The sequence below is a fragment of the Piliocolobus tephrosceles genome, chromosome 17 (genome assembly GCF_002776525.5).
Source record: "Piliocolobus tephrosceles isolate RC106 chromosome 17, ASM277652v3, whole genome shotgun sequence".
Taxonomy (NCBI): Eukaryota; Metazoa; Chordata; class Mammalia; order Primates; family Cercopithecidae; genus Piliocolobus; species Piliocolobus tephrosceles.
The window spans coordinates 70,231,343-70,255,303 of record NC_045450.1 but is presented as its reverse complement, the minus strand read 5'-3'; the positions used below and the strand labels follow the sequence as shown (position 1 = coordinate 70,255,303).

The 23,961-nt window shown below is 55.1% G+C and overlaps 1 protein-coding gene across 3 annotated transcripts in view; it reads right to left on the bottom strand.

The window, feature by feature from the left end:
• The window catches only part of GSE1 (Gse1 coiled-coil protein), a 121,215-nt gene extending 105,801 nt beyond the window's left edge, over positions 1–15,414 (bottom strand). For 2 of the 3 annotated variants that reach the window (XM_023229018.3, XM_023229020.3), the window contains exon 1: positions 13,843–14,617. In XM_023229018.3, coding sequence (XP_023084786.1) covers positions 13,843–13,879 — 37 coding nt within the window. In that variant the 5' untranslated portion in view covers positions 13,880–14,617. Of the gene's footprint in view, positions 1–13,842; positions 14,618–14,682 lie in introns of those variants that run through there. The other variant, XM_023229023.3, reaches the window with a different exon arrangement.
• Between the last annotated feature and the right edge of the window lie 8,547 nt (positions 15,415–23,961).

The window sequence follows — 23,961 nt, the reverse complement described above, 5'->3', positions numbered from 1 at the left end:
GTACCCGTGTGCTGGTACCCCTGTGTGCTGGTACCCCTGTGTGCACGTACCCCTGTGTGCGCATACCCCTGTGTGCTGGTACTGAGCTGGGGAGGCCCAGGAGTTCCCGCGCTGGAGCTTCTATCCCAGCAGGAAATACGGTGATGATGACGATCACACAGACGACAATACCAAGAGCAAGTCCGCCCTTCCTGACAGCCTGGACACCACACTAAGCTCTTTAAATGTACGAACCCTTTTAATTCTCACAGCAGCCTCAGGAAAATTATCCTCCACGTTTGCCACCCGAGCAAACTGAGGCCCAGAGAGTTTCAGTAACTTGCCCATGGTCTCACACACAAGGAGTCAAGGCAGAGCAAGAATTCACATCCAACCAATTGGCCCCTGGGCCCAGGGGCTCAGCTACTAAATCAAGAGCTGCAATGGTAGGTCGTGATTGCTTACTATCTACAGAGCAGGGAGCAGCCACTCCTAACAGGAGTGAGCACTGACCGTTCCCAGAACCCTGGGCTCAGCGCTCTACACAGCAGGAACAGCCTGGACAAAGGTGTGGAGAACAGGTAGAGAAAGTCAGGCTAGAGCATTAGGCAGGGTTGGCCCTGTCGAGGAGGAAAGGATCCCAGTAGAACCATCCTGGAAAAAATGTGAACTTACTATTTCAGGTAGGCTCGAATTTGGGAAGAGGCTCTGTTGCACGCCACCCAGAAAGTGACCTTAACGACACTAACCATGATCACACTCCAGAACCAAAGATGATCTGTTAAAGGAACCCTCATTTCTAGGGGTCCCCATCCTCTCCTAGGAGGCTTTAAGAGGGGAGCAGAGGCAGAGAAGCAGGAGCTTCCAGCTCCTTCTGCACAGACATCACCCTCATCCGCAGGTCCACAGCGGGAACGGACCGCTACGAACCCAAGGTGATCCAGGGGGTCAAGAACTCTCTGACTTCTGCTCCCGTCCTGAGCTGGCCCCAGCCCAGCCCGGGTCTAGCTTCAACTTTGCTAATGAGCCATGCCTTACCAGCCCCACCTCTGGACTAAGGAACTAAGGGAGTGAACGGGGAAGGGTTTCCCAAGAGCCTCCACCCTGGGTAATAAGCCTGTATCTGGGTCACGAGGCTGGCTGCCTGCTCTAGCCACTGATCAACCCTGTGTTGAAGTCAGCGATGAATATTCATGAGCCTATCCAGTTCCACACTTTCATTTCTGGCCCAAATTAATAATTTACCATGGAGTTTCATAAAAATCAGACATAGCTCATTAGTAGCTCCCCAAAAGGCACTCCCATCTTCCCACTGATCCAGTGAGGGGCTCATCTTGCCTCTGTTGACAAGAAACAACACCTTTATTTTCAGAGACAACCCTCACTGTTATTTTCAGAGGACCAGTGAACCTGAAATTGGCGGCTGCCGTGACTGCAGAGGCCCATGCTGGAGGCCTACCAGCCTCCCCACCAGGGCACCAAGGCCTCTGCCCACAAACCTCCACGTCACAGGTCTTCAGGAAACTTCAGAAGCCGACCCTGGAAGAAAATGGAATCTCTTTCCTTCCTCGAGGTAAGGCTACCACTGTCTGGAAACACAGACTTCATAGAGGCCATGGGTGGGTGGAGCATGTGTAGCTGATGACATTTTCCAGAGAGGCAACATCAATCACATCTCCGAAACCCCATGCCCTTCTAGAAGGGTACCACCCCCCCCATTAAGCGGGGGAGCCCAGGCCAGGCACAGTGGCTCGTGTCTGTAATCCTACCACTATTGGGAGGCTGAGGCAGGAGGATCACTCAAGCCCAGGAATTCAAGATCAGGCGGGGCTACATAAGAAGACTCTGTCACTACAAAAACTTTAAAAATTAGCCAGGTGTGGTGGTGCACACGTGTGATCCCAGCTACTTGGGAGGCTGAGGCAGGAGGATCACTCGAGCCCAGGAGGTAGAGGCTGCAGTGAGCTGTGATTGCACCGCTGCACTCCAGTCCAAATAACAGAGCGAGACCCTGTCTCAAACAAACAAACAAAAAGAGATGAAGCCTAACTCCCCTCCAGCTGAAACTGGGCAGGCTTGTCCCTCACTTGCAACCAACAGAATGTGGTGTGGCACAGCCTTCCTTCCGAGGCTAGTGCAACTTCCTAAAAGGCTGTGCAACTTCCCCCTGGTGAGCTGGGACCCTGCCTTTGGAGCTCTGAGGTCGCCATGTTGTGAGGAAGCTCATGCCACACTGAGGGGCCACGAGGAGGCATCCCAACATGAGAGCCCCGGCTGCAGTATGGCCAACAGCCAGCACCAACTGCCAGGCCTGAGTGAGAGGTGCCTTTAGGTGACTTGGGACTCTGCACAGCAAATCACCTGACCTCCCAGTCTTCCTAGCTGAGGTCCCAGGTGTAGCTGGGTAGAGACAGGTTTAACCCCACCATACCCTTTCTGAATTTCCAACCCACAGCAGCTGGGAGAATAAAACGATGTTTGATGACCACACACTTGCTCATGAAGCCTTCCTTGTCCTGGTCCCCTGCAGACCCACCCACTAGCCCTCCCACCCCTGCCCCCACCCCTCAATGGCAACGGTTGGTCTGACCTGACCACCCACAGGCTGGCACCCTGCGGTGAGTGCTGTCATAAAGATGGGTTGAAATCTGCCTGTGAGTGAAACCTTCCAGGAGGGAAATTAGGCGGTGGGAGTAACACCTTGTCCCGGGCCCTTAAGATCTAAGATAAAGGCAGTGACACTTCCGACAGTGACACAGGTTCTTGGAGTGGGTGAGAGGCCTACGTGACCACCCCCCACCGCCCATGCAGTGGCTGGCCCTGCCTCACCTCGCCGGCCCTTCCGCTGCGGCCCCTCCGCAGCGAGTTCAATTAAGTCCCCACCATTCTCTCCTTCTCCCTTCTTTTACGTTCCCTGCCGGCCCCCCTTTCTCTTGTCAGATAACCACGGGAAACCAGCAAACGGTTGACACAGTTACCAAGACGACAGAAGTTAGGACGGGCGAGGAGGTCTGAAAGCTAATCCTAAATGAATTACAGGACAAGAATGACAGATGTGGGGAGGGTTGGGGCCAGTTCAAAGGCCCCAGAGTCTGAGACAAGGTGCTGTCGGCCTCGGGGCACTGGCTGTGGGCCTGTCACTCGCTACGGGTGACACTGAAGTCTTCTGGGCTTGGGGAGGTAGAAGAAGAAATCTATTGGCCGGGCGCGGTGGCTCAAGCCTGTAATCCCAGCACTACGGGAGGCCGAGACGGGCGGATCACGAGGTCAGGAGATCGAGACCATCCTGGCTAACACGGTGAAACCCCGTCTCTACTAAAAAATACAAAAAACTAGCTGTGCGAGGTGGCGGTCGCGTGTAGTCCCAGCTACTCAGGAGGCTGAGGCAGGAGAATGGCGTGAACTCGGGAGGCGGAGCTTGCAGTGAGCTGAGATCCGGCCACTGCACTCCAGCCCCTGCGACAGAGCGAGACTCCGTCTCAAAAAAAAAAAAAGAAATCTATTACAATGAAATTCTCCACTGAAGCTGGGCTGGCCAATAGCGCCCTCCATCCAGTGATTCCTGGGGCCCAGGGTTCACCCAATTCGGCTTTTCTTACATGGGATGCAGTGGAGAGGGCCAGGACGACCTCACCAGGCCGATTCCCCTTCTTCTTTACTTATTCAGAACTTGCTGCCTTGTGACCATGGTGCTGTGCATGGCCCAGGCTGGCGGACAGCCATTTCGGGAGTCTGGGCTTCTCAAAGGCCCTCCCTGCCCAGCCCACTGCCTCCCCCAGGAGTGACTTGGCCAGGTCTCCCAGGTAGGGTCCTCCTCTTCCAGGTCACTCTCAAATCCAAGACATGGACGGCATGGAGCTGGGAGCATGACAGCTGGGAGCTATCAACCCAAACGGTAACTGCAGCTCAGGGTCCTACGGTGCTTAGTCCCTCCCTTCTGCCAGTTAACTCATTGAACACTCTCAGTAGCCCCAGGAGGCAGGCTCTGCTACTGGCCCCATTTAGCAGATGAGAAAACAGAGATCCAGAGAGGGTAGGGCACCCGCCCAGAGTCACACAGCCAGTAAGGAGCAGAGGCAGGACGGAACCCAGCACTTAGGTAGCGCTGCAGCCTCAGAAAAGCCTGCTGCCCTTGAACCCGCAGGGCCCACCAGAAGACTGGCAAGGACACCCGGGGAACCCTCGCCATCGGGACCCAGCTCCTCCTGGAGCATGGCCGAGACCCAGGGTCCCTCCTGCTTCTCACACCTTCTCTCAGGCTTTGGCCTGGTTCGAGCACTGCTCACCCCACAGCCTGCTCTCAAATCTCCTGCTGGTCTCCAGGGTCAGGTGGAGGGGTCCGGCCTGTTCTCTCGCTCCAGTGAGCACTGGAGTCCCCAGGAGGGCTCATGAACACACACACTCCACGGGAAACAGCCTTGGCACTCCCTGCCCCGGCTCTCTCGCCATTCCCCTTCTCTCCAGAGCTTCCCTCAAGGGACCCTTCGCCATGGGCCCCTTGCTGGTGTGGGCACAGCACGGGCATGCCCCTCTTGGGGCTTCTCGGTGGCATCTCCCTGTGCCTGGCTTGCGCTCTACAGGTGTTAAACAAGCACGGGGAGTTGGTTATTTGTTTATTTTTTTGAGATGGAGTCTCACTCACTCTGTCACCCAGGCTGGAGTGCAGTGGTGCCATCTTGGCTCACTGCAACCTCTGCTCCTCCTGAGTAGCTGGGATTACAGGCACACGCCATCACGCCTGGCTAATTTTTTTGTATTTTTAGTAGAGACAGGGTTTCATCATGTTGGTCAGGCTGGTCTCGAACTCCTGACCTCATGATCTGCCTGCCTCAGCCTCCCAAAGTGCTGGGATAACAAGCGTGAGCCACCGCGTCCGGCCAAGTTGGTTGCTTTTAAGAACCCAAGTTCCCACTCACTGACAACACAATCGAGTTCATGTGTCACTGGCTTGATGACATTCAAGACCCTCCAAGACGTGGCTCCGACCCACTCCCCGGCTTCATTCCCACACTCTACCACCCCCTGGCCACCCTCTCCCCACCCCTAAACTCTGGGCTCTGCTTCCCACCAGAAGCTGTGAAGGGCCCCGTCCGCCATACTCCCACACCCCTGGCTCTCTGAGGACAAGGACTGGGCCTCATGCATCTATCTCTCTGGCCTGCAGGGCCTGGGAGGAGCAGGCAACAGACTTGACAGGCACAGCTACCTCTTCCGCACAGGCTCTGACTGCCTGCACACTCTCCTACTGTTCCTCAGTTTCTGGAAAGAGCCCTGCTGCCAGACACCCTCTGAACCCCATGGTGCCTCTGAAGGATGTACAGGCTTCAGAGCCCCACCTCTAGAGGGTGCTGCTGAGCAGTGGGGCAGGAGTGGTAGCCTTCCCTGCCAAGTCCCCACTGGTGAGGAATGTGGGTTTCCCCAGAGTAGAAAGGACAGCTCAAATGTCACCTCCGCTCTGTGGCCTTCTTGGACACAGCCTTCACCCCCATCTCAAACCAAACTGTTTTCCTTTGCACGCCCAGAAAATTCTACACATACCTCTCAGCACTGGTACTTGTCACCCTGATTACTCAATCCATGCCCCCCACACACCACCACCAACACCACCACGTGGGCAGGGATGGCCCCATACCCAGCTCCCAGCACACCCGACATGAACCTAATGTGCTGAGTCTTGTAAGAACAGTTTCCCTATTTCTATTCATCTCTCCCCACTGTGTTTGCCTCCTTCCTCCCAGCGTCACTCACCTTGGAGCTCCATACTTCCAAAGCCTGCTTTTAGTGCCACCTCCTCCAGGAAGCCTTCCTGGATTCCCTCTGCCAGGATGCTTCTAGAATTTCCAGAGCAATCCATCTTTGCTCAGCTCTCTGTCTGTTCCCAAAGTGACTTATGGATAAAACACAGACCTCCTTTGCTGCTCCTGCCCAGTGGACAGACGCAGCACAGTGTCCAGCACCCACTGGTGTGGGCCCTGCCCAGCTCGTGGGGGGCCTGATGGGAGGTGTTCAGGAAGGGGAGGCTTGGTCTGTGTCCTCAGAGGACAGGACTAGGTCACAGGCACGTGTTCTGTGTGAAAAGCAACAACATCCTAGCTCGCCACAGTGGCACAGCCCAGTCCAGTCCAGGGGCACGATCTGCACGTGCCCAGCCTGAGGTGACCATGAGACCCCCAAATCCAGAGAAGGGAGGGACAGCCCGTCTGACCTCCGAGGTCCCTCCCAAGTCCAATGTTCCATGACTTCCTGACCCCACAGGCCATTAAGCAAGCAGCCAAATGCCCATTGGGCAGCGGTCCAGGCCTGGTCAGAGGGCGCTTCCTGTCTCACTGTGGGAGGGAGCGGAGGATGGAGCTGCCTGGATCCTTCAGGGCCTGGGCTTCTGGCAGGGCTGGGCTCCAGGACAGGGTGGGATCACACTCTGGAGATGAGACCTGGACCTGGCTTTACCCAAACCCCGCCAGTGCCCTACTCCCGCAATCCCCCAGCCCCAGTACCCCTCCAGGCTTCCAGTAAAGCTGTAACTGGGGCTGAAGGCAACGACCAGCCCCAACCCCAGCTGCGGAGGGCCTGGCATGAGTGGGAAAAAGCCGGAAAAATATATTTTCCCCTAAAGACTTGTAAGAAATTCTCACTGATTTTTTTCCCTTTTACCCCAAGCTTTCACAGCACTAAATATGCCACACTTAGTAATTTTACAAGCAAACCAAACTATACATCACACGGTTTTATGTTCCTAAATTAACAAAAGGACTTTAAATCTATATGGAGCTCTTAAAAAAAAAAAAAAGGAGGATACTGCATGGATGTTTATTCCCTCGCCCCCGAACTCCCTTCTCCCCTTCGAATACACGGCACCCCTATAGCTTCAAAATTTCTGCTGATCCTGCAGCTAGACCACCAAAGGGGGACAAGCCCAGAGAGAGACAAGGATCTGCTTGGCTGAGGAGGTCCCCTAAGAGGGGATCTCACCGTCCTTCCTGAAAGGCCACGTTAGGGGCCACAGAGATGATTTTCCCAGAGTAAGAGAGGACGCACCCGAGTTGATGGAGAGGCTGCCTCTACCAGCCCAGTCTCCTCCAAAGTCTAAGGAAGAGAATTTGAAGTCAACAGGCCCTGCGAGGTCTCCTGACTGCTGTGTTCTCATCTACACAATGCCAGGGTAGACCAGGTGACTCCATCACACTTGACGTTGGTGAGAGGGAACCCCCGTGGGACCGCTCCCCCCACACATGTCCATGTCCAGCGGGAAGATAGGCAAGCGACACGGAGCACCAGGCTCGAAGCAGGAGGCCAAGTCCAGACACGTCCTCCCCTTGCCAGCTCTGTCCAGGAGCTGTGTGGTTCGGACCACCTGCCGCTCCGACCCTGCACTTTCCCCTGCGTAGAAGGACACACATTCTTGCCCCGGAATCCAGGTAACATAATGACCATTTGCTCCCAGAGTACAAAGAAACCTCTTCTGTCTCCGGAGTCAAGGAGATAAGAAGAGAGTTTCCAGCGGGACTATATCAGATTCCCACCCATGGCGTAACAACAACACATTTAAGCAAGAAAAAAACCTTAATGAGAACCAAATTGGGCAGCGGGGTGGGAACCAGAACAGGCCCCTCGGAGAAGGGCTGGGCTGCAGCTGGGACAAAAGGGCCCCCGGCTTTCCCAGCCGACAGATGGAACTGTGGCGGCCTCCCCATTTCTCAGGGGTATCGGAAGATTAATTAGTGACTGCCTGGAAAGTGCTAGATGGAAGCCGAAATGCCTGTCCCCGCTGAGTTTCTGAGCTGTAAATAAGCAGCTTTCTCAATCACAACTAAAATAGCCATGTTTCCTTTTATCTGAGTCAGATCCCATTAGGCCTAACCTGCCCCCAGAGCGGGTCTTGGGTGGCTCCTGAACCACAGCTATGGTTTGCTAACGTCCCATGACAAGCCTGAGGCTACGCACGACCTCAGTCCCTGTGGGTGCCCTGTCCCCGCCTTGGCTCGTCCCCGCCTTGGCTCCGAGCACCCTGGGAGTTGGGTTCCAGCCTGACCTCACTTCCAGACACCAACCCCAACCCAGGTGGGCCTGAGCAGAGAGCAGCACCCTGCCTCACACCTTGACTTTCTGGAAGCAGTTTAGATGCGTGCGAAATAGAACCCAGAGGCCCCCACACGCCGAGCTTCACTCTGGTACCCCCGCTCTCGGCTGGAGAGGCCTCAGTCTCCTGCAAGCCCCTCCCAGGATGGTCAGAGAGGGGCCGAGGACAGGCCGGATGAGATATTTCTGACTCGCTCTGGCCTCAGGGGGCAACTAGGGGCAGGGAACTGTTCCAGGGGGACCCTGAGTCCTAGAGCAACCACCAGCAGGCTTCATGGCTACGGGCCAAGCCCCAGCTCTCACTGGGCCTCAGTTTCCTCCCTGGAGGGCCAAGGGCAACCTTTCTGGCAGTGGACAGTGATCCCGAGGGAAGGCCAGGGTCACCCAGAGTTCAGTGTGGGGCTGGGGTGGGGTCAGCTGATGGCTGAGGAGTCAGTCCTCCCTCCAGAAACGACAGGAACCAGATAAGGGGCTGGGAGGGCGCCGCTGCCAATACCAGCGGCCAGCTCCCACTCACCACGGTCAACAAATATTTATGAAGCAGGGACTCTGGAGCCAGACTGCCCAGGATCAGCGCCTGGCTCCACCATTTACTGCACATGTGACCTCGACCTGTCTGTACCTCAGTTTCCCTGGCTGTCAAGTGGGAAAAGAGTAGCCTGACCTTCCAGAGTTGTTTTGAGGAAGCACCCTGTCTGGCATGGAATGGGAACAGTAGACAAAGCAGCCACTGCCTCTTCCACATTAATACATTTTTTTTTTTTTTTTTTGAGACAGGGTCTCATTCTGTCGCCCAGGCTGCAGTGCAGTGGTGGAATCACAGCTCACTGCAGCCTCAACCTCTTGGGCCCAGGTGATCCTCTCACCTCAGCCTCCTGGGTAGCTGGGTCTACAGGCATGCACCACCACGACTGACTAGTTTTTTTTTGCATTTTTTGTAGAGAGGGGTTCTTCTTTTTTTGACACGGAGTCTCGCTCTGTCGCCCAGGCTGGAGTGCAGTGGCCGGATCTCGGCTCACTGCAAGCTCCGCCTCCAGGGTCTATGCCATTCTCCTGCCTCAGCCTCCTGAGTAGCTGGGACTACAGGCGCCCGCCACCTCACCCGGCAAATATTTTTTGCATTTTTTAGTAGAGACCGGGTTTCACCGTGTTAGCCGGGATGGTCTCAATCTCCTGACCTTGTGATCCACCTGTCTTGGCCTCCCAAAGTGCTGGGATTACAGGCTTGAGCCACCGCGCCCGGCCGCGAGGGGTTCTTACCATGCTGCCCAGGCTGGTCTCTGGCTCCTGGGGTCAAGTGATCCACCCACCTTGGCCTCCCAAAGTCCTGGGATTACAGGTGTTAGACACCTCGCCCAGTCTTCATTATTATTATTTTTAGATTGTTATTATTGGCCTGGCACCGAGTCTGGTAAAAAGGAGACACTCAGTCTGCGCCAGCATGGGGCTAGCAGCCTGGTGGAGTTCAGGAAAGGGGGTATCTAGGCATATGTACATACAGAGGAGGATTTGAGAAGGGAACCCTGTTTGAATTTCCCAGTCTCCCCATTTGTAGGAAGGTGGAGGCCACACCTTGTACCCGCCCACTGACCAGCCCCATCTCCTTTCACACGCTCCTGCACCTTGCTCTCCCTGCAGTCAGCATCCCCTCACAGCTACCATTTCCCCCTGGCCAGTGAAGAAGCACCAAGAGGCAGACGCTACAACCATGGCAGCAAGAGGCCTGGTCCAAAGACAAGAGTTCAGGTCCCCACTAAGAAGCTCTATGACTTGGCCAGGCGCAGTGGCTCATGCCTGTAATCCCAGCACTTTGGGAGGCCAAGACAGGTGGATCACAAGGTCAAGAGATCGAGACCATCCTGGCCAACATGGTGAAACTCAACATGGTGAGACCGTATATTTAGTCTCTACTAAATATACAGTAATTAGGTGGGCGTGGTGGCGCACTCCCGTAGTCCCAGCTACTTGGGAGGCTGAGGCAGGACAATTGCTTGAACCCAGGAGGCGGAGGTTGCAGTGAGTCGAGACCGTGCCACTGCACTCCAGCCTGGCAATAGAGAGACTCTGTCTCATTTAAAAAGAAAAAAAAGAAAAAAAAAAAAGCAGCAGCTGCTCTGTAACTTGCTACAAGTAATTCTACCTCAATAACAATAATGACCGTGACAAAATTATTATTATTATTACTACAGTTATCGCTCAACAAGCGCCAACTTCATCCTGGGCATCATCTTCATTGGCCCTGCTCATTCTGTTTCTTGCAAGAGGGTGGGCAAACTTTCTCTGTCCAGGACCAGATAGTAGGTAAAGATTTTAGGCGTGGCCAGCCCAGATGGTCTCTGCTCACAACTCAACTTGGCCATTATAATGTGAAAGCTGCCAGAGGAACAGGCGTGGCTGTGTGCCAATCAAACTTGACTTACAATGGGCCGGGCCATGGATTGCTAACCCTTGCCTTACACGGATCCTGAGGGAGATACAATTATGGATCCCATCTTACAAATGGGAAAACAGACTCAATTGAGAGTATCAGTCACCCGCCCAAGGACACAGCTTGGAAGAGGCAGAGCCTGACTTCAAACCTACTGCCCAGCCTCAGTTCTCTCACCTGTCAAACAGGAGGAGCGGGTGCCTGATGCCAGCCTGTGAACTGCCCCCGGGGCAATGGCTGGACAGGCGGGTTCCAGGCCCTTGCTCCCTGCAGTATCTGGGATCTGGCATCAGGCACAGAAACCAAGTTCAAGAGGCTTCGGAGCACCCCAGTGTCAGGCCTCTGTGGGGCCGGGTCTGCCTCTCATCCGGAACCACAGGCCCGAAGCAAGCCAGGCTGGCTGCTGCACCTGGGCCCCCTTATTCCCAGTTCAGTGTGGCAGACAGAAGCCAGCTTCATGTCCCAGCTCTGCCACTTCCAAGCTGGGCAATTGCTCAGCCCCTGGGCCTCATGTTGCTCATCTGATAAGTGGGTGGATGGCAACACCTATCTCAGAGAGAGGAAGTGAGATCTACAGAGAGCCCACAAAGCATTTGTAACAGGGTCTGAGAGCACTCAAGAGGACCAGGCCAGGGCTGGACATGTAAAGCCTGTAATCCCAGCATGTTGGGAGCCCAAGGTGGGTGGATCACCTGAGGTCAGGAGTTGGAGACCAGCCTGGCCAACATGGCGAAACCCCATCTCTACCAAAAATACAAAAATTAGCTCAGCGTGGTGGCGGGCGTCTGTAATCCCAGCTACTCAGGAGGCTGAGGCAGGAGAATCTCTTGAACCTGGGAGGAGGAGGTTGCAGTGAGCCAAGATCACACCACTCACTGCATTCCAGCCTGGGTGAAAGAGCAAGACTCCGTCTCAAAACATAAAGAGAACCAGGCCACTGCTGTTTCTATCACTCTCAATGCATTAACCCCAGCCCTGCAAAGCCACCCCCTGACCATGGTTCTTCCCACTAAGACAACAAAGTGTAAAACCCCAGTGGGGACTTTAAATACAGCAACCAAAAAAAACGATAACGCGGGGAAAGCCTGCATCCACCGGCTGAGATTTACTTGTGCCCCGACCCCCCCGCCCCTCACTTCTGACCTCTCTTAATCTCCCTGGGGGTCAGGACAAAAGTCATCCCTCCTGCCTAACCACTGGGGGCTTTACTCCAGCCTGGGCTGATCTTCCTTAATGGCTTTGAATTTCCCAGCCTGACACTTCCTCCTCCTCTTTCTGAGGCTCCCTGTGTAAATAGAAAATCGGTCACCTGATGAATAAATATGCACCAGCAGCCTCCAGTGGCAGGTGAAGAGGGGTGTAGATTACAAACACCTGCGCTTTGAAGACGCCCTGTACTTAAGAAGATTCATTCTTGGCACAAGCTTGTCCTGAGTGCCTCCAAGGCAGGCACAGCTGCCGGGGAGGCACAAGCTCTCTGCTTTAAGGATCTGTTACATTTTGGGTTAAAGGGCTCTAGTGAATGTCAGCGCAACTCAGACCCAGCCCTCAATTACCTGGAATCTTCCCATGGGGGAGATGGCTCTGAGTTCCCAAAGGCTCACTCCGCCCTCGCCTTACAACCTTTATTTTACTAAGTTGGGGATTCCCGGTTCTAATTTGGATTGGATCCGCTAAGGGAAGTGCGGAGGGAGGGAAAAGCCAAGCTTGCTGTTTGTTGTTGATTTGCATTTCAGGCAGTGGAGGGAAAAAAAAAAAAAAAAAGATCAAGAATGGAATGGAAACGCTGGGAAGTATTCAATATTCTTCCTATAAAAACGGCATATACATGAAGGAAAAAACATAGACCTGATCAGTTACTGGGAACTAAAACAGACACCACAAAACTCAAAAAGAGTAAAAGTGCAGATTTGCTCCAGGAGGAGTCTTTCCTGCCTTTTTTTTTTTTTAAGTCAGTAGGACTCTGGTGACCCTCTCTGCCCTGCTCTATTAACTCAGTGAAAACGTTTGCCCAGGTTAGGGCAGCAAAGGCCAGATCCAAGGGAGCTGGGTCTTGTCCAGGCCCCTTCCTCCCCCACACGCTCCTCCTGGGGACTCCAGGGCGGTGTGGAAACCTCAGCAAAAGTGACAGGATCTTCTGAACAGAGAGAGAAAAAAAATCCGAAACCGAACACCGGGCCACGTGCACCTTTCCCCAGCGAAACAATTCGGAAATAAAGCTCCAGGGCAGCGTCTTCTGCAGAATTTTATAAAAGCCTCAGGATGGGAAAACTAGGAACTTCCCCTCTCCTCCCTACAGCCCCACATCACTCTCCCCACCCACACACACCCCACCTTCATTAGGTACCGTGTGTCAAAGCTCAAGGGGGATCATCTCGAAGGGAGGGAAAAATAACATCAGCTCATTCCTAGAACCAGCGGTCACACGCAGCACAGCCTTCCCGACCTGCGGTCACGTGGCCCCACCTGGGGCAGGCCTGTGCGTTCCTCCTCGACCCCAGCGGGCACAGGAGTGGGGGTGCCGGCGCGCGGTGCGGGAGGGCCCTGGGTTTCACCACCGAGGGCTCCCTTGCCTGAATTCCTGGATCACTAGCTTCCATTTAGCCTACACTCAATTTTTTTTTAAGGTTTAGAAGTCCAAATAAGGTGAATTCAGGAGGGGCTCCCCAAACCTCCAGCTGTCAACCCCCTCCCCTCCCCTCCAGGCTGAAAGCGCTACTTGCCCCGAAACAGAAAGTTACAGGGCAAGCGGCTGTCACCGCGCAGGAAGGTTAAGGAAACAGGAAGCCACGCCAAATACCCTCCTGAGCTTCCCCGGCCCCCTCCTCCGACCTCAGCGGAACAAAACCTTCCAGGGAATCCCAGGCAGGAAGGGGGGCGGCGGGGGGGCCGGCGAGCCACGCTCGCGCCGAGACCGCGCAAGGGGGTTGGCTGGAGGGAGAGGGAAATAAGCTCCAGGATTGGGGTAGGGGGGCATGCTACCCGATCGGGGCGGCCTGCAGGAAAGTAACTTCACACTCGGTGCTTAATTCACCTTGGAAGGTTTAAGTGCCTCGGCCGCTCGCTGCGCCGCCGCGGCGGAGCCGGCTCCGGGCAGACAAAAGGAGCGAGACGCGCAACCCCCGGCGGCGGCGCGGTGGGGGCGGCGGGCCGGGTGGGCGCTCCCAGCCCCACGTAGCCGCGCACACCGCGGGCTTGACCGCCGCTGGAGGATCCGAGGCCGCGCGCGTCCGCAGGAGGTACCGGCGGACCCAATGCCCCGACCCCGGCTCGGGGTCTGGCGGAGGGGGGTCGGGTGAGGGAGGGTCCCGGGCGCGCCGGCGCCGCGCGGGACCCGGGGAGGCGCACGGCTAGCTTACCTGGTAAGTAATACAGAGGCGGCTTCAATCCAAACATGGTTCAAATTAGAATTCCATAGTGGCCAAAGAGGGATGAAGAAGGAAAATAATATTAAAACCCAGGAATGAACAAAAAGCACCGTTCAAGCCACGGCGCTCAAAAATGTCCAAAACAATAAAATAAAGGCAGAAGAGCGATCCTGAAAGCGACGAAAAAAAAAATCAGTCTTTCCCCCCCCCACCAAGATGATCAAAAGGCTCTCTCTCCGACCAGCGCCCGGGCAATTTCGTCCACCTTGGCCCTGGCAGATCCACAATGAGGTAATTGACGACCAAGGACGGGCCGGAGCCTCCACGGCTGCCCGGGTGTCTTCGCCGCGTGTGTATTTTCTGCCTTTTGGACTTGAGATGCAAATAAAAAAAAAGGAGGGGGGAGCACGGCGGAGGGAAGCAGGCGGGGAAGAGGAGCGAGAGAAAAATAAAGGGGGGAGGTGAGGGTGATGAAATTGGGGGGTTAAGATCTTCAGGGATTACTCATTTGAAAGGAAAAGAGAGGGGGGGAAGAAAAAAAACAGCCCCCAAGACGTGCGAGTAGCAATCCCTCCTCCATTCAGCCATTTGAATGTCAAGGGCGAGGGTCAAGAGACCTGTTTCCAACAGGGTTTCACGTTCAGAACCAGAAGGAAAAAGGAAGGGGGGGGGGCGGCGGGAGGGGGTATCTCTTGTTGCCAAGGAGAAATCGGCTTTGTTTTGTTTCCCCTTAGCTACTGGGTGAGGAGGGGCGGGGTGGCGGGGAGAGGAGGAGGGGGCGAGCGGGAGAGGGGAGAGGAGAAAATTAATACCCAAACAGCCAAGAAGTACCGAGGGGGAGATTTCTTCTCGTAAATAAAAGAGGCGGCGATTGCAAACAAGTCTCCGGCAGGAGAAAGCAGGCCGGGGAGCCGGCTCCCCTCCCCCTCTCGCCACCAACACCCCTCCCCCCGTTTTTTTGGTTATCTCCCTGGCCCGGCGTCCCACCACTGACTCAGAGAGAGGGGGTGGAAGGAGGAGGAGAAAGAACTCGCGGGGGCTCTGGCGCCTGGGCAGAAGGAGGCAGGAGGAGAGCGGGGAGGCGAGAGCGCACGGCGGTGGAGAGCCCCTCGATCAATTTTCATGCAAGAATCATTATCGGTAAATTGGAAAGCTGGCTGCCTGACAGCAGATTTGTCTCCCCTAATGAAAGCGAAAGGGTAGGGGCGCAGCGGCGGGCGGCTGAAGGCGGCGGCGGCGGCTCCTTCCGTCTCTACGCGGCATCTTCCAGCAGCTCCCTGCTTCGCATGGCGATAATAATAGTTTCACTTGCGAGCTTCACCCCGTGCGGCCGCCGAGCCGGGCGGCAGATCCATGCGGACGGGGAACGGGGAGCAGGAAGCCGGGCTCGCCTCTCCAAACCCGGGGAGGGTGGCGCTGCCGAAGGCAGGGTGCTCCCCTTTGCGCCGAAACGGGGGCCGTTTGCAAACAGTGGGCGGCTGCGGGCGCCGTTGGTCCCCCCTCCGGCTGCCCAACTCCGCGCTCTGGCCGTCCGCCCGCCCGCCGGTCCTCCCTCCCTCCCCACCCACGACTGACAGCTGCGGGAGCCGGGAGTTCGCCCTCCGCCAGGACCCGGGAGAATCCCTAAACCGTGACCCGGGGACTCGGGGCCGCCTTTTGTGGAACCCACGCGGGGCTGCGGCAACGCACACGCCGGCCTGCCCTGGTGAGCTCTCGGGCGAGCGGTTTCCCTCTTTTCCTCTCACCCCTTACCCCGTACCCCACCCCTTAAAAATCCCTGTTGCAAGTGTAATCAAATGCTGGATAGCATCTCCCACACTCTCCCTGCACTGGTGCATTATCAGATCCGGGAAGGCATGCTTCCAGGCAAATAGACCTAATAAATGCTATTACTGGGATTCTGCAAGCCCCGGCTGCACCATAGTAACGAGAGCCCCGGCTAATTTGGTTTAAGAAAACGATCAACTGCACAGAGACTGAGTGTGGAGCCTGTATCTCTCCTCCCCACGCCGCCTCCCTTTCACACCAGCTCAAGAAGGCCCCATGTGATAATTCCCCAAATCGAAGGGGAAAAAACCCTGCCGCCAAACCACATCCTGTGCGCTTATTGTCCAGCCCAGCGATTTTAAAGAGACAGGATCCATTTACCCACGTCCCCCCACCCCCCTCTTAAACGCACGCTGCAAAGCTGCCTCTTGATGTGACAATTTATTTTCAAGCCCCTTTACCTCCTGAGGGGCCCCTCAGTGGCACAACTAGCCGGAATCACGACTTGGTGACACTAAGGGGTCACCTTTTGACCCCAGATACAATCATGGTTTGAGGAGCAGACCTGAGCCCGCAGGTACGCACGGCGGGGCACCGCGGTCACGCCAGGCTTGGGTTCCTGCCAACGCTCTCCACTGCGTAAATCAGGGGTCCCCAGCGGCAGCCCCGGGGTCCCTGCTAAATGCAGCGGCTTCAAATGACAGTTGAACTCCCGGAATACGATACCCTAGAGAAAAGCTCCGGAGGGCAAATTGGAGGAGCTTGGGAGAGTGGGGGGAGAGGCGTTTTTGACCTCTCCAAGCCACTTGCCAAACCCTCGCCTACCCCGCCAGAAAAATTCTTAAATGAGCTGGGCGGAGCGCTCGGAGCCAAGGGAGGGGTGGCGCTCCTCTCCGCCGCCGCCAGCGGCTCGGTGACTGCGGCGTGCTGGCGGACGCCTTCCGCCAGGGCCCGGCCGCCTGGGGTGCGAGGAGCGTCTTTGAGTCCCCCAGCTCGCTGCTGCGCCCCGCCTGGCGCCCCCTCCCTACAGGCGGCCGAGCGCACGCGGGCGCAGAGGAGGGCGCCAGAGCTGCTGACCTGGAGGAAACCGGCCGCTCGGGGCCGCCCGCGCCCGCCGCCAGCCTCTGGCTGCTCCGCCCCGCGCTGACCCTGGAGGTCGCGCCAGGCCCTCGGCGCCGGCGGCCCTTTGTTTCCGGAGCTGCGTGGCGGCGCGCTCTCTGCGCCTCCCCTTGCACCCGCCGCCGGCGGCGGCCTGGCAAACGGGGCGGTGGGGTTGGGGTCCACCACCTGCCCTCCCTGCCCCCACCCTACGCGCCCCGCCGGGCCTCCGCTCCAGCCCCCGCTTCCCCCTCCTACCCATTTATCACCCATTTATCACCCGTGAGCTGCACAATCTGCGCCCCTGGGGGGCGGGGGGTGAGGGGCGGCCAGGACGCAGGTTAGACCAACCGGGTGAGCTACCGCCCACCCGCTAACCCCTCACAAATTGGAAAAATCTCCCATCTTTCTTGGGGGAAAAAAAACCAAACTATTTTTAAAAGACCCTAAACTATCAGTTTCTGTTTTCATTCTTTTATTGGTTTTTAGTTCTCCGGGATTACACGAACAACAGTAGTAATTAATACTAAACCTTCCTCTACTGTATATGCTAATGGCAGGAGCCATAAAAATTAATTTGCAAACATGTCATTACACAATAGCTGTACAGGCAATAAACCTGTAATTATGGGCCAATCACAGGCATGGTACAGAGGGAGGGGTGCTCCCCCAATCTGCTGGGTGCCCCCCTTCCCCTGCTTCAGTGGGGAAGACGATGCCAGAAAGAAGCTTGCCTCCTGGGAGCCACCTGTGGAGAACGGGAAAGGGGTCTCTAGTCCAGAGCTCCCATCAGCCTGGCTTCCAGGCAAGAGAACTTGGAGACAGCCATCGAGGCCCTCCTGAGATTGAAATTGAGCATGGTGGCCCCACGCGGTGGCTCACGCCTGTCATCCCAGCACTTTGGGAGGCCGAGACGGGTGGATTATGAGGTCAGGAGATCGAGACCATCCTGGCTAACATGATGAAACCCCGTCTCTACTAAAAATACAAAAAAATTAGCCGGGCGTGGTGGCCCGCGCCTGTAGTCCCAGCTACTCAGGAGGCTGAGGCAGGAAAATTGCGTGAACCCATGAGGCCGAGGTTGCAGTGCGCCGAGATCGCGCCACTGCACTCCAGCCTGGGCAACAGAGTGAGATTCCGTCTCAAAAAAAAAGAAAAAGAAAAAGAAAGAAAGAAATTGAGCGCAGAGAGGCGACGCAGGGGCTTGGAGAGCTCCCCAAGGCTGGCTGGCGGTGGGTAGGCCAGACCAGAAAGGAGAGGGCCAGAGAAGAGTGGACATGCTGGTGGGCCAGCTCCCGGCTGATCTAGTCAAAGGTAAACATCTCCCCCTAATAAGTATTTGAATGCCTGCATCGAATTACCTTAAAGTGCTCAGGCCAAGTCCTAATTGCTTTTAGCCACACCCTTGGGAAGGAGAGCTGTAAGATGCTAGTGATAGCCCAGCCTCCTCTGGCCCTGGATCTGGGCGTCTCAAAGTAGATTAGTGACATTTCCTGGTGACAGGGACCTTTGTAAGGGGGGAAAATATGAGACCCACTATGGGAGGTGGTTACACCACAGCTGCCGACCTGATGCCAAAACAGCTGAGAAATAGAAAGCAACGCCACTGTGCCCCGCTGCCGGCCTCCCGGGCGGCTTTCCATTGAATGGCCCGCTTGTTTGCCACAATGTGGCTGAACGGGGTAGTGGGAAGGATTTTCCCCTTCCCACTGGCCCTTGTGGCTTGGCTGTGGTTTTTGGAACCCATCACTACAGCCACTCATTCCCAGGGGAGCCCTCCCCGCCGGCCTGAGGGTGCCTATGGCCTGGCTAGGGGTGACAGGGGCCACCAGTCTAGGCCACACCAGGATGGAGTGCCAGGTGCCCGTGTGAGAAGGGCAGTGCTCTTCGTAAGATTTCACCCCAGAAGGATTCTGTCCAAGGAAGGGATGTCTCTGTGTGTCTCCACCCACACTTCTCCGGAAAAGCCCGGTGGTGGTGACGCTCTCGGTCCCCATCCCTCAGCTCACCGCTGGGGAGGAATCGGACATTTATGGAAAAGAGGTAGGAAACTGTGGGCAGGCTGGGCCACTCAGACCTGTGCCTCCAGGTAGCCCTTGTTAAAGGCTGGGGACGCCAAGGGGCACACTCACCCCGCACCTTCCTGAGAAAGCCCTGCCCACGCTGCAAGCCCACCCAAGGTCAGAGGGAAGAATGGGCCCTCGCAGCATAGGGCCATGTTCCGGACACAGCAGAAAAAGAGAGACAATTGCTTCATCTCTCAATGGGAGAGAAAAAGCCGGGGGCTGGGCTGCTTCCCAGGAGGCGGCATGCGGCCGCCGGATCCCCACTCTGAAGAGGCAGGCCCCCACCACCAGCTGCACCTTCAAAATGGAGGGTCCCCAGACTCCCTCTAGCGGGGCTGCCTTTGCCACAGCACGGAGACAGCCTAGCTGGCCAAGAGAGTCAGCTGAGAGCAATAAAAATAGCCTCCCAGCACGTGCTGGGAAAACTGAGGCTGCAGGCTGGGGTCTGGAGTGCACGCGGCAGGGTACCTCGGCTGGCAGCTGTGCCCATGGGCATCTGGTGGCCCCCCAGGACCAGGCCACAGCCTCCCCCTCTGGAGAGGGGCACTGCTCCCCAGACTCCAGAAAAGGGAGGGGCGGGGAAGCTGCGTGGCTAACCTGGAATGACCCCTCTGTCCTCGGGTGGGCAGCCTCCGTTTCCCTCTTTAGGGTAATAATACCAGCTGATGCTCCCGCGCGCTCAGTCTGTGCCAGCTGCTGTTCTGAGCACTTTTCCTGGATGGCGCATTGGGTCCTCGTGACAATCTGGTTCAAGGTCACCATGAGTTCCATTTTCCAGATGAAGAACAGACAGGTCAAGCAGCTTGCCCAAGGACACACAGCCAGTGGGTGGCAGAGCTGGGGTTGGAACCCATGCTGGCTCCCAAGTGCATGTTCATTACCATCGGCAAAAGTTTGCAGTCAGACTTCAATTCCATCTCGCCCCACTCTCTGTGTGCCCTCGGGCAGTGACATCAACATTTTGACCCTCAGTGTCCTTACCTGGAAAATGAGGCGAATCACCCCTGCACTCCAGGAAGACGCGTGTAATTACACCGGTGCCTGGTACACAGAGACTCCCTGAGCAGAGCAGCCATTAGTCCTGTCTTTCAGATAACAGTGGTAATCATGCTAATAGTAGCTCCCACTGATTGGGCCTCAGTACACCGGGGCTCCACGATGCCTGCTTTCCTACGATGTCATCTTACTTGGGACCTGCCCCAGCATCCCCTCCCCTTGAGACGGACACCACAATGACCATCACCCACTTTTGTGCATGAAGATGCTGAGGCCCAGAGAAGTGAAGCCAGTCACCAAGGTCAAGGGCATACAGGAAGGGGATACACCCTGTTTCCGTTTCTGTCTGGCTCTAGTTCTTAGGCCACTGGACCGTCTATGAACATTCCAAGTCTCAAGCAGTCTGAGGTTGAAAGAAAAAAGGGAACTTCGGTCCCGTCACACCTCATGGTGACTTCTGCATATCCAGGTTTTGTTTTTACCTTCGCTTGGTGGGGATTACAGGGCACACCCCACCCACGTGTGCTGTCACATCTCAGAGCATTTAACCGGGATCCTGGGGCTGAGGTGTCCCCAGCCTGCTCCAGTGCAGGCAGAATGGTAATCTGCCAAAAGTGATGCCCACATGGCCAGGTGCAGCACTTATACCCATAATTCCAACACTTTGGGAGGCCGAGGTGGAAGGACTGCTTGAGCCCAGGAGATCAAGACCAGTCTGGGCAACATAGTGGGACGCCGTCCCTACAAAAAATAAAAATGTTAGCCAGGTTTAGTGGTGTGTGTGCCTATAGTCCCAGCTACATGGGAAGCTGAGGCAGGATGATCTCTTGAGCCCAGGAAATGGAGGCTGTAGTGAGCCGTGTTTGTGCCATTGCGTTCCAGCCTAGGTGACAAAGCAAGACCCTGTCTCAAAAAAAAAAAAGAAGAAGAAGAAAAAAAAAGATATGTCTGCCTGGTACTGTGACTATGGCCTTATTTAGAAAGAGTCTGTGAAGATGTAATTAAAAATCTCCAGGCCAGGCGTGGTGGCTCACATCTGTAATCCTAGCACTTTGGGAGGCCGAGGAGGGCGGATCAGGAGGTCAAGAGATCAAGACCATCCTGGTCAAATGGTGAAACCCCGGCTCTACTAAAAATACAAAAATTAGCTGGGTGCGGTGGCAGGAGCCTGTAGTCCCAGCTACTCGGGAGGTTGAGGCAGGAGAATCACCTGAACCCAGGAAGCGAAGGTTGCAGTGAGCCGAGATCGAGCCACTGCACTCCAGCCTGGTAACCGAGTGAGACACCGTCTCAAGAAAAAAAAAGAATCCCCAGACCAGATCATCCTGGATAATTAGGGTGGGCCTAAACTCAATGGTAAAGGTCTTTATAATGAGAGGAACAATTTGTGCCCCCACGTTTATCACAGCACTATTCACTATAGCCAAAATATGGAATCAATCCTGGTGTCCAACACAGACAAATGAATCTAGAGAATGTGGTACATACACGCAACGGAATACTACTCCCCCGTGAAAAAGAGTGAAACCCTGTCATTTGCAGCAACACGTGTGGAATTGGAGATTCTTACGTTAAATGAAATAGGCCAGACATAGAAAGGCAGACACTGCATGGTCTCACCAATATGTGGGAACTAAGAAAGTGGATCTCATGAAGACAGAGGCGGGAGGGGTAGAGGGGAGGGAGGGCAGAAGAGAAGTTGATTAATGGGTGCAAATATACAATTAGATAGAAATAAGACCTAGTTAAAAAATAAAAAAAAGATCTAGTGTTCTATAGATCAGTAGGGTGACTATAGTTCATAATAATCTATTGTACACTTCAAAATAGCTAGAATAATTCAAAATTTTTTTTTTTTTTTTTTTGAGACAGAATCTCACCCTATCACCAGGCCGGAGTGCTGTGGCTCAATCTTGTCTCACTGCAACCTCTGACCCCTCAGTTCAAGTGATTCTCCTGTCTCAGCCTCCAGAGTAGCTGGGATTACAGGCATGTGCCACCACACCCAGCTAATTTTTTTGTATTTTTTAGTAGAGACGGCATTTCACCATGTTGGCCAGGATGGTCTCGATCTCCTGACCTCGTGATCTGCCCTCCTCGGCCTCCCAAAGTCCTGGGATTACAGGCATGAGCCACTGCGCCCGGCCTCAAATATTTCTAGAATACAGAAAAAATATACCAAGTACACTGATTTTTTTTTTTTTTTTGGGAGACAGAGACTCATTCTTCACCCAGGCTGGAGTGCATTGGTGTCAGCTCACCACAACCTCCACCTCCAGGGTTCAAGTGATTCTCGTGCCTCAGCCTCTCAAGTAGCTGATTACAGGCACATGCCACCACACCTGGCTAATTTTTGTATTTTTAGTAGAGACAGGGTTTTGTCATGTTGCCCAGGCTGGTCTCAAACTCCTGACTTCAGGTGATACACCCTCCCCGGCCTCCCAAAGTGCTGGGATTACAGGCATGAGCCACCACACCTAGCCCCAGTACACTAGTTTGATCTGTACAAATTACATAAATGTATTATCATATTAATTATATAAATTATTAAACTATCATATTACTCCAAAAACATGTTTTTAAAAAGAGGAACAGACAGAAGACACACAAGAGAGACGGCCACATGAAAATAGAGGCAGAAATTGGAGTGCTATGGCCACAAGCCGAGGGACGCCTGGAGCCCCTGGGTGCTGGAAGAGGCAGGAAGCAGCCTGCTGTGGGACCTCCGGAGGGAGCATGGCCCCGCTGACACTTTGATTTCAGTTTCATTCCGTGAGAGAATACATTTCTGTTGTTTTAAGCTGCTACCCAGTTTGCAGTAATTTGTTATAGCAGCCACAGGAAGCTAATACATCCTGTCACTTCTGTCAAATGCCCTCTGTCCTACCAGCCCTGGGAAGCTCTGGGCATTGTCCAAGTCTGGAAGCTGCATGTTTTGGGCCACAGCTGGGTCAAGCCATCCTTCAGGTGTGTCACAGGGACTCAGATTAAGATAAAGTGTCCTGAGGCCTTGGACAGGGGTGTGGTGAGGCTGCCGGCCTCCACAAAACTCACGTCAGCACTCCACTGGGACCAGCCCGCCCTCTCATCTCACTACCTTGTGACACACATTTGCCAGCCAGGCTTTGGGTGGAAGACTGGCCCGCCGAGATCACTGGATGTGGCCATCTGCCCAGGGAAATAGCCCTCCAGCCTTCCTGAGGGTCGACCTCTCACTGCTGGCCTTGCAGACGCCTGCAGGCCCCACAGGGCCAGGAGTGACAGTAATGACAAGAATCCCTGGTGGCCAGCTTCTTACCAAGCCATGCCCTTTCATCCCAGCCTCTAGGGCAATTGGGTGGGGCCAGGTGGCCAAGTTCTGGCCAAGAGAATGTGGTGGAAGGAATAACTGGCCACGTCCAGGCGTGGCCCGGAAAAGCCGCCTGTGCGAGCCTCTGTTTTTCCCTTCCTGGGTCTTTGTAATGGATACCTTCTCCCAGGATGACTCTGAGTACAGATACTGAAGCCAGCAACACCTCCATCAACTGATGCTCAGGGCAGAGGCCCCTGTTCTGGCTCCCCACCAATCCTACATTATGTGGGCGTGTCCTTGAGAAATAAATATCTACTGTACAACTTATAATATAATGCACCCCTGTGAAGTTGAGCCTCTTTGTTATGGGGGCTTGTGTGAGTTTAACTAACAACATAGGCCGGGCGGGATGGCTCATGCCTGTAATCCAAGCACTTTGAGAGGCTGAGGCAGGCAGATCACTTAGGCCACGAGTTCAAGACCAGCCTGGCCAACATGGTGAAACCCCACTTCTACTAAGAAATACAAAAATTAGTTGGGCATAGTGACGCACGTCTGTAATCCCAGCTACTTAGGAGGCTGAGGTAGGAGAATTGCTTGAACCCGGGAGGTGGAAGGTGTAGTAAGCTGAGATCTGGCCACTGTACTCTAGCCTGGACAACAGAGCTAGACTATCTTAAGAAAAATAAAAATAACTAACGGCCGGGCACGGTGGCTCACGCCTGTAATCCCAGCACTTTGGGAGGCCAAGGCCCAGGTCAGGAGATAGAGACCATCCTGGCTAACACAGTGAAACCCCGTCTCTACTAAAAATACAAAAAATAGGCCGGGCGCGGTAGCTCAAGCCTGTAATCCCAGCACTTTGGGAGGCCGAGACGGGCGGATCACGAG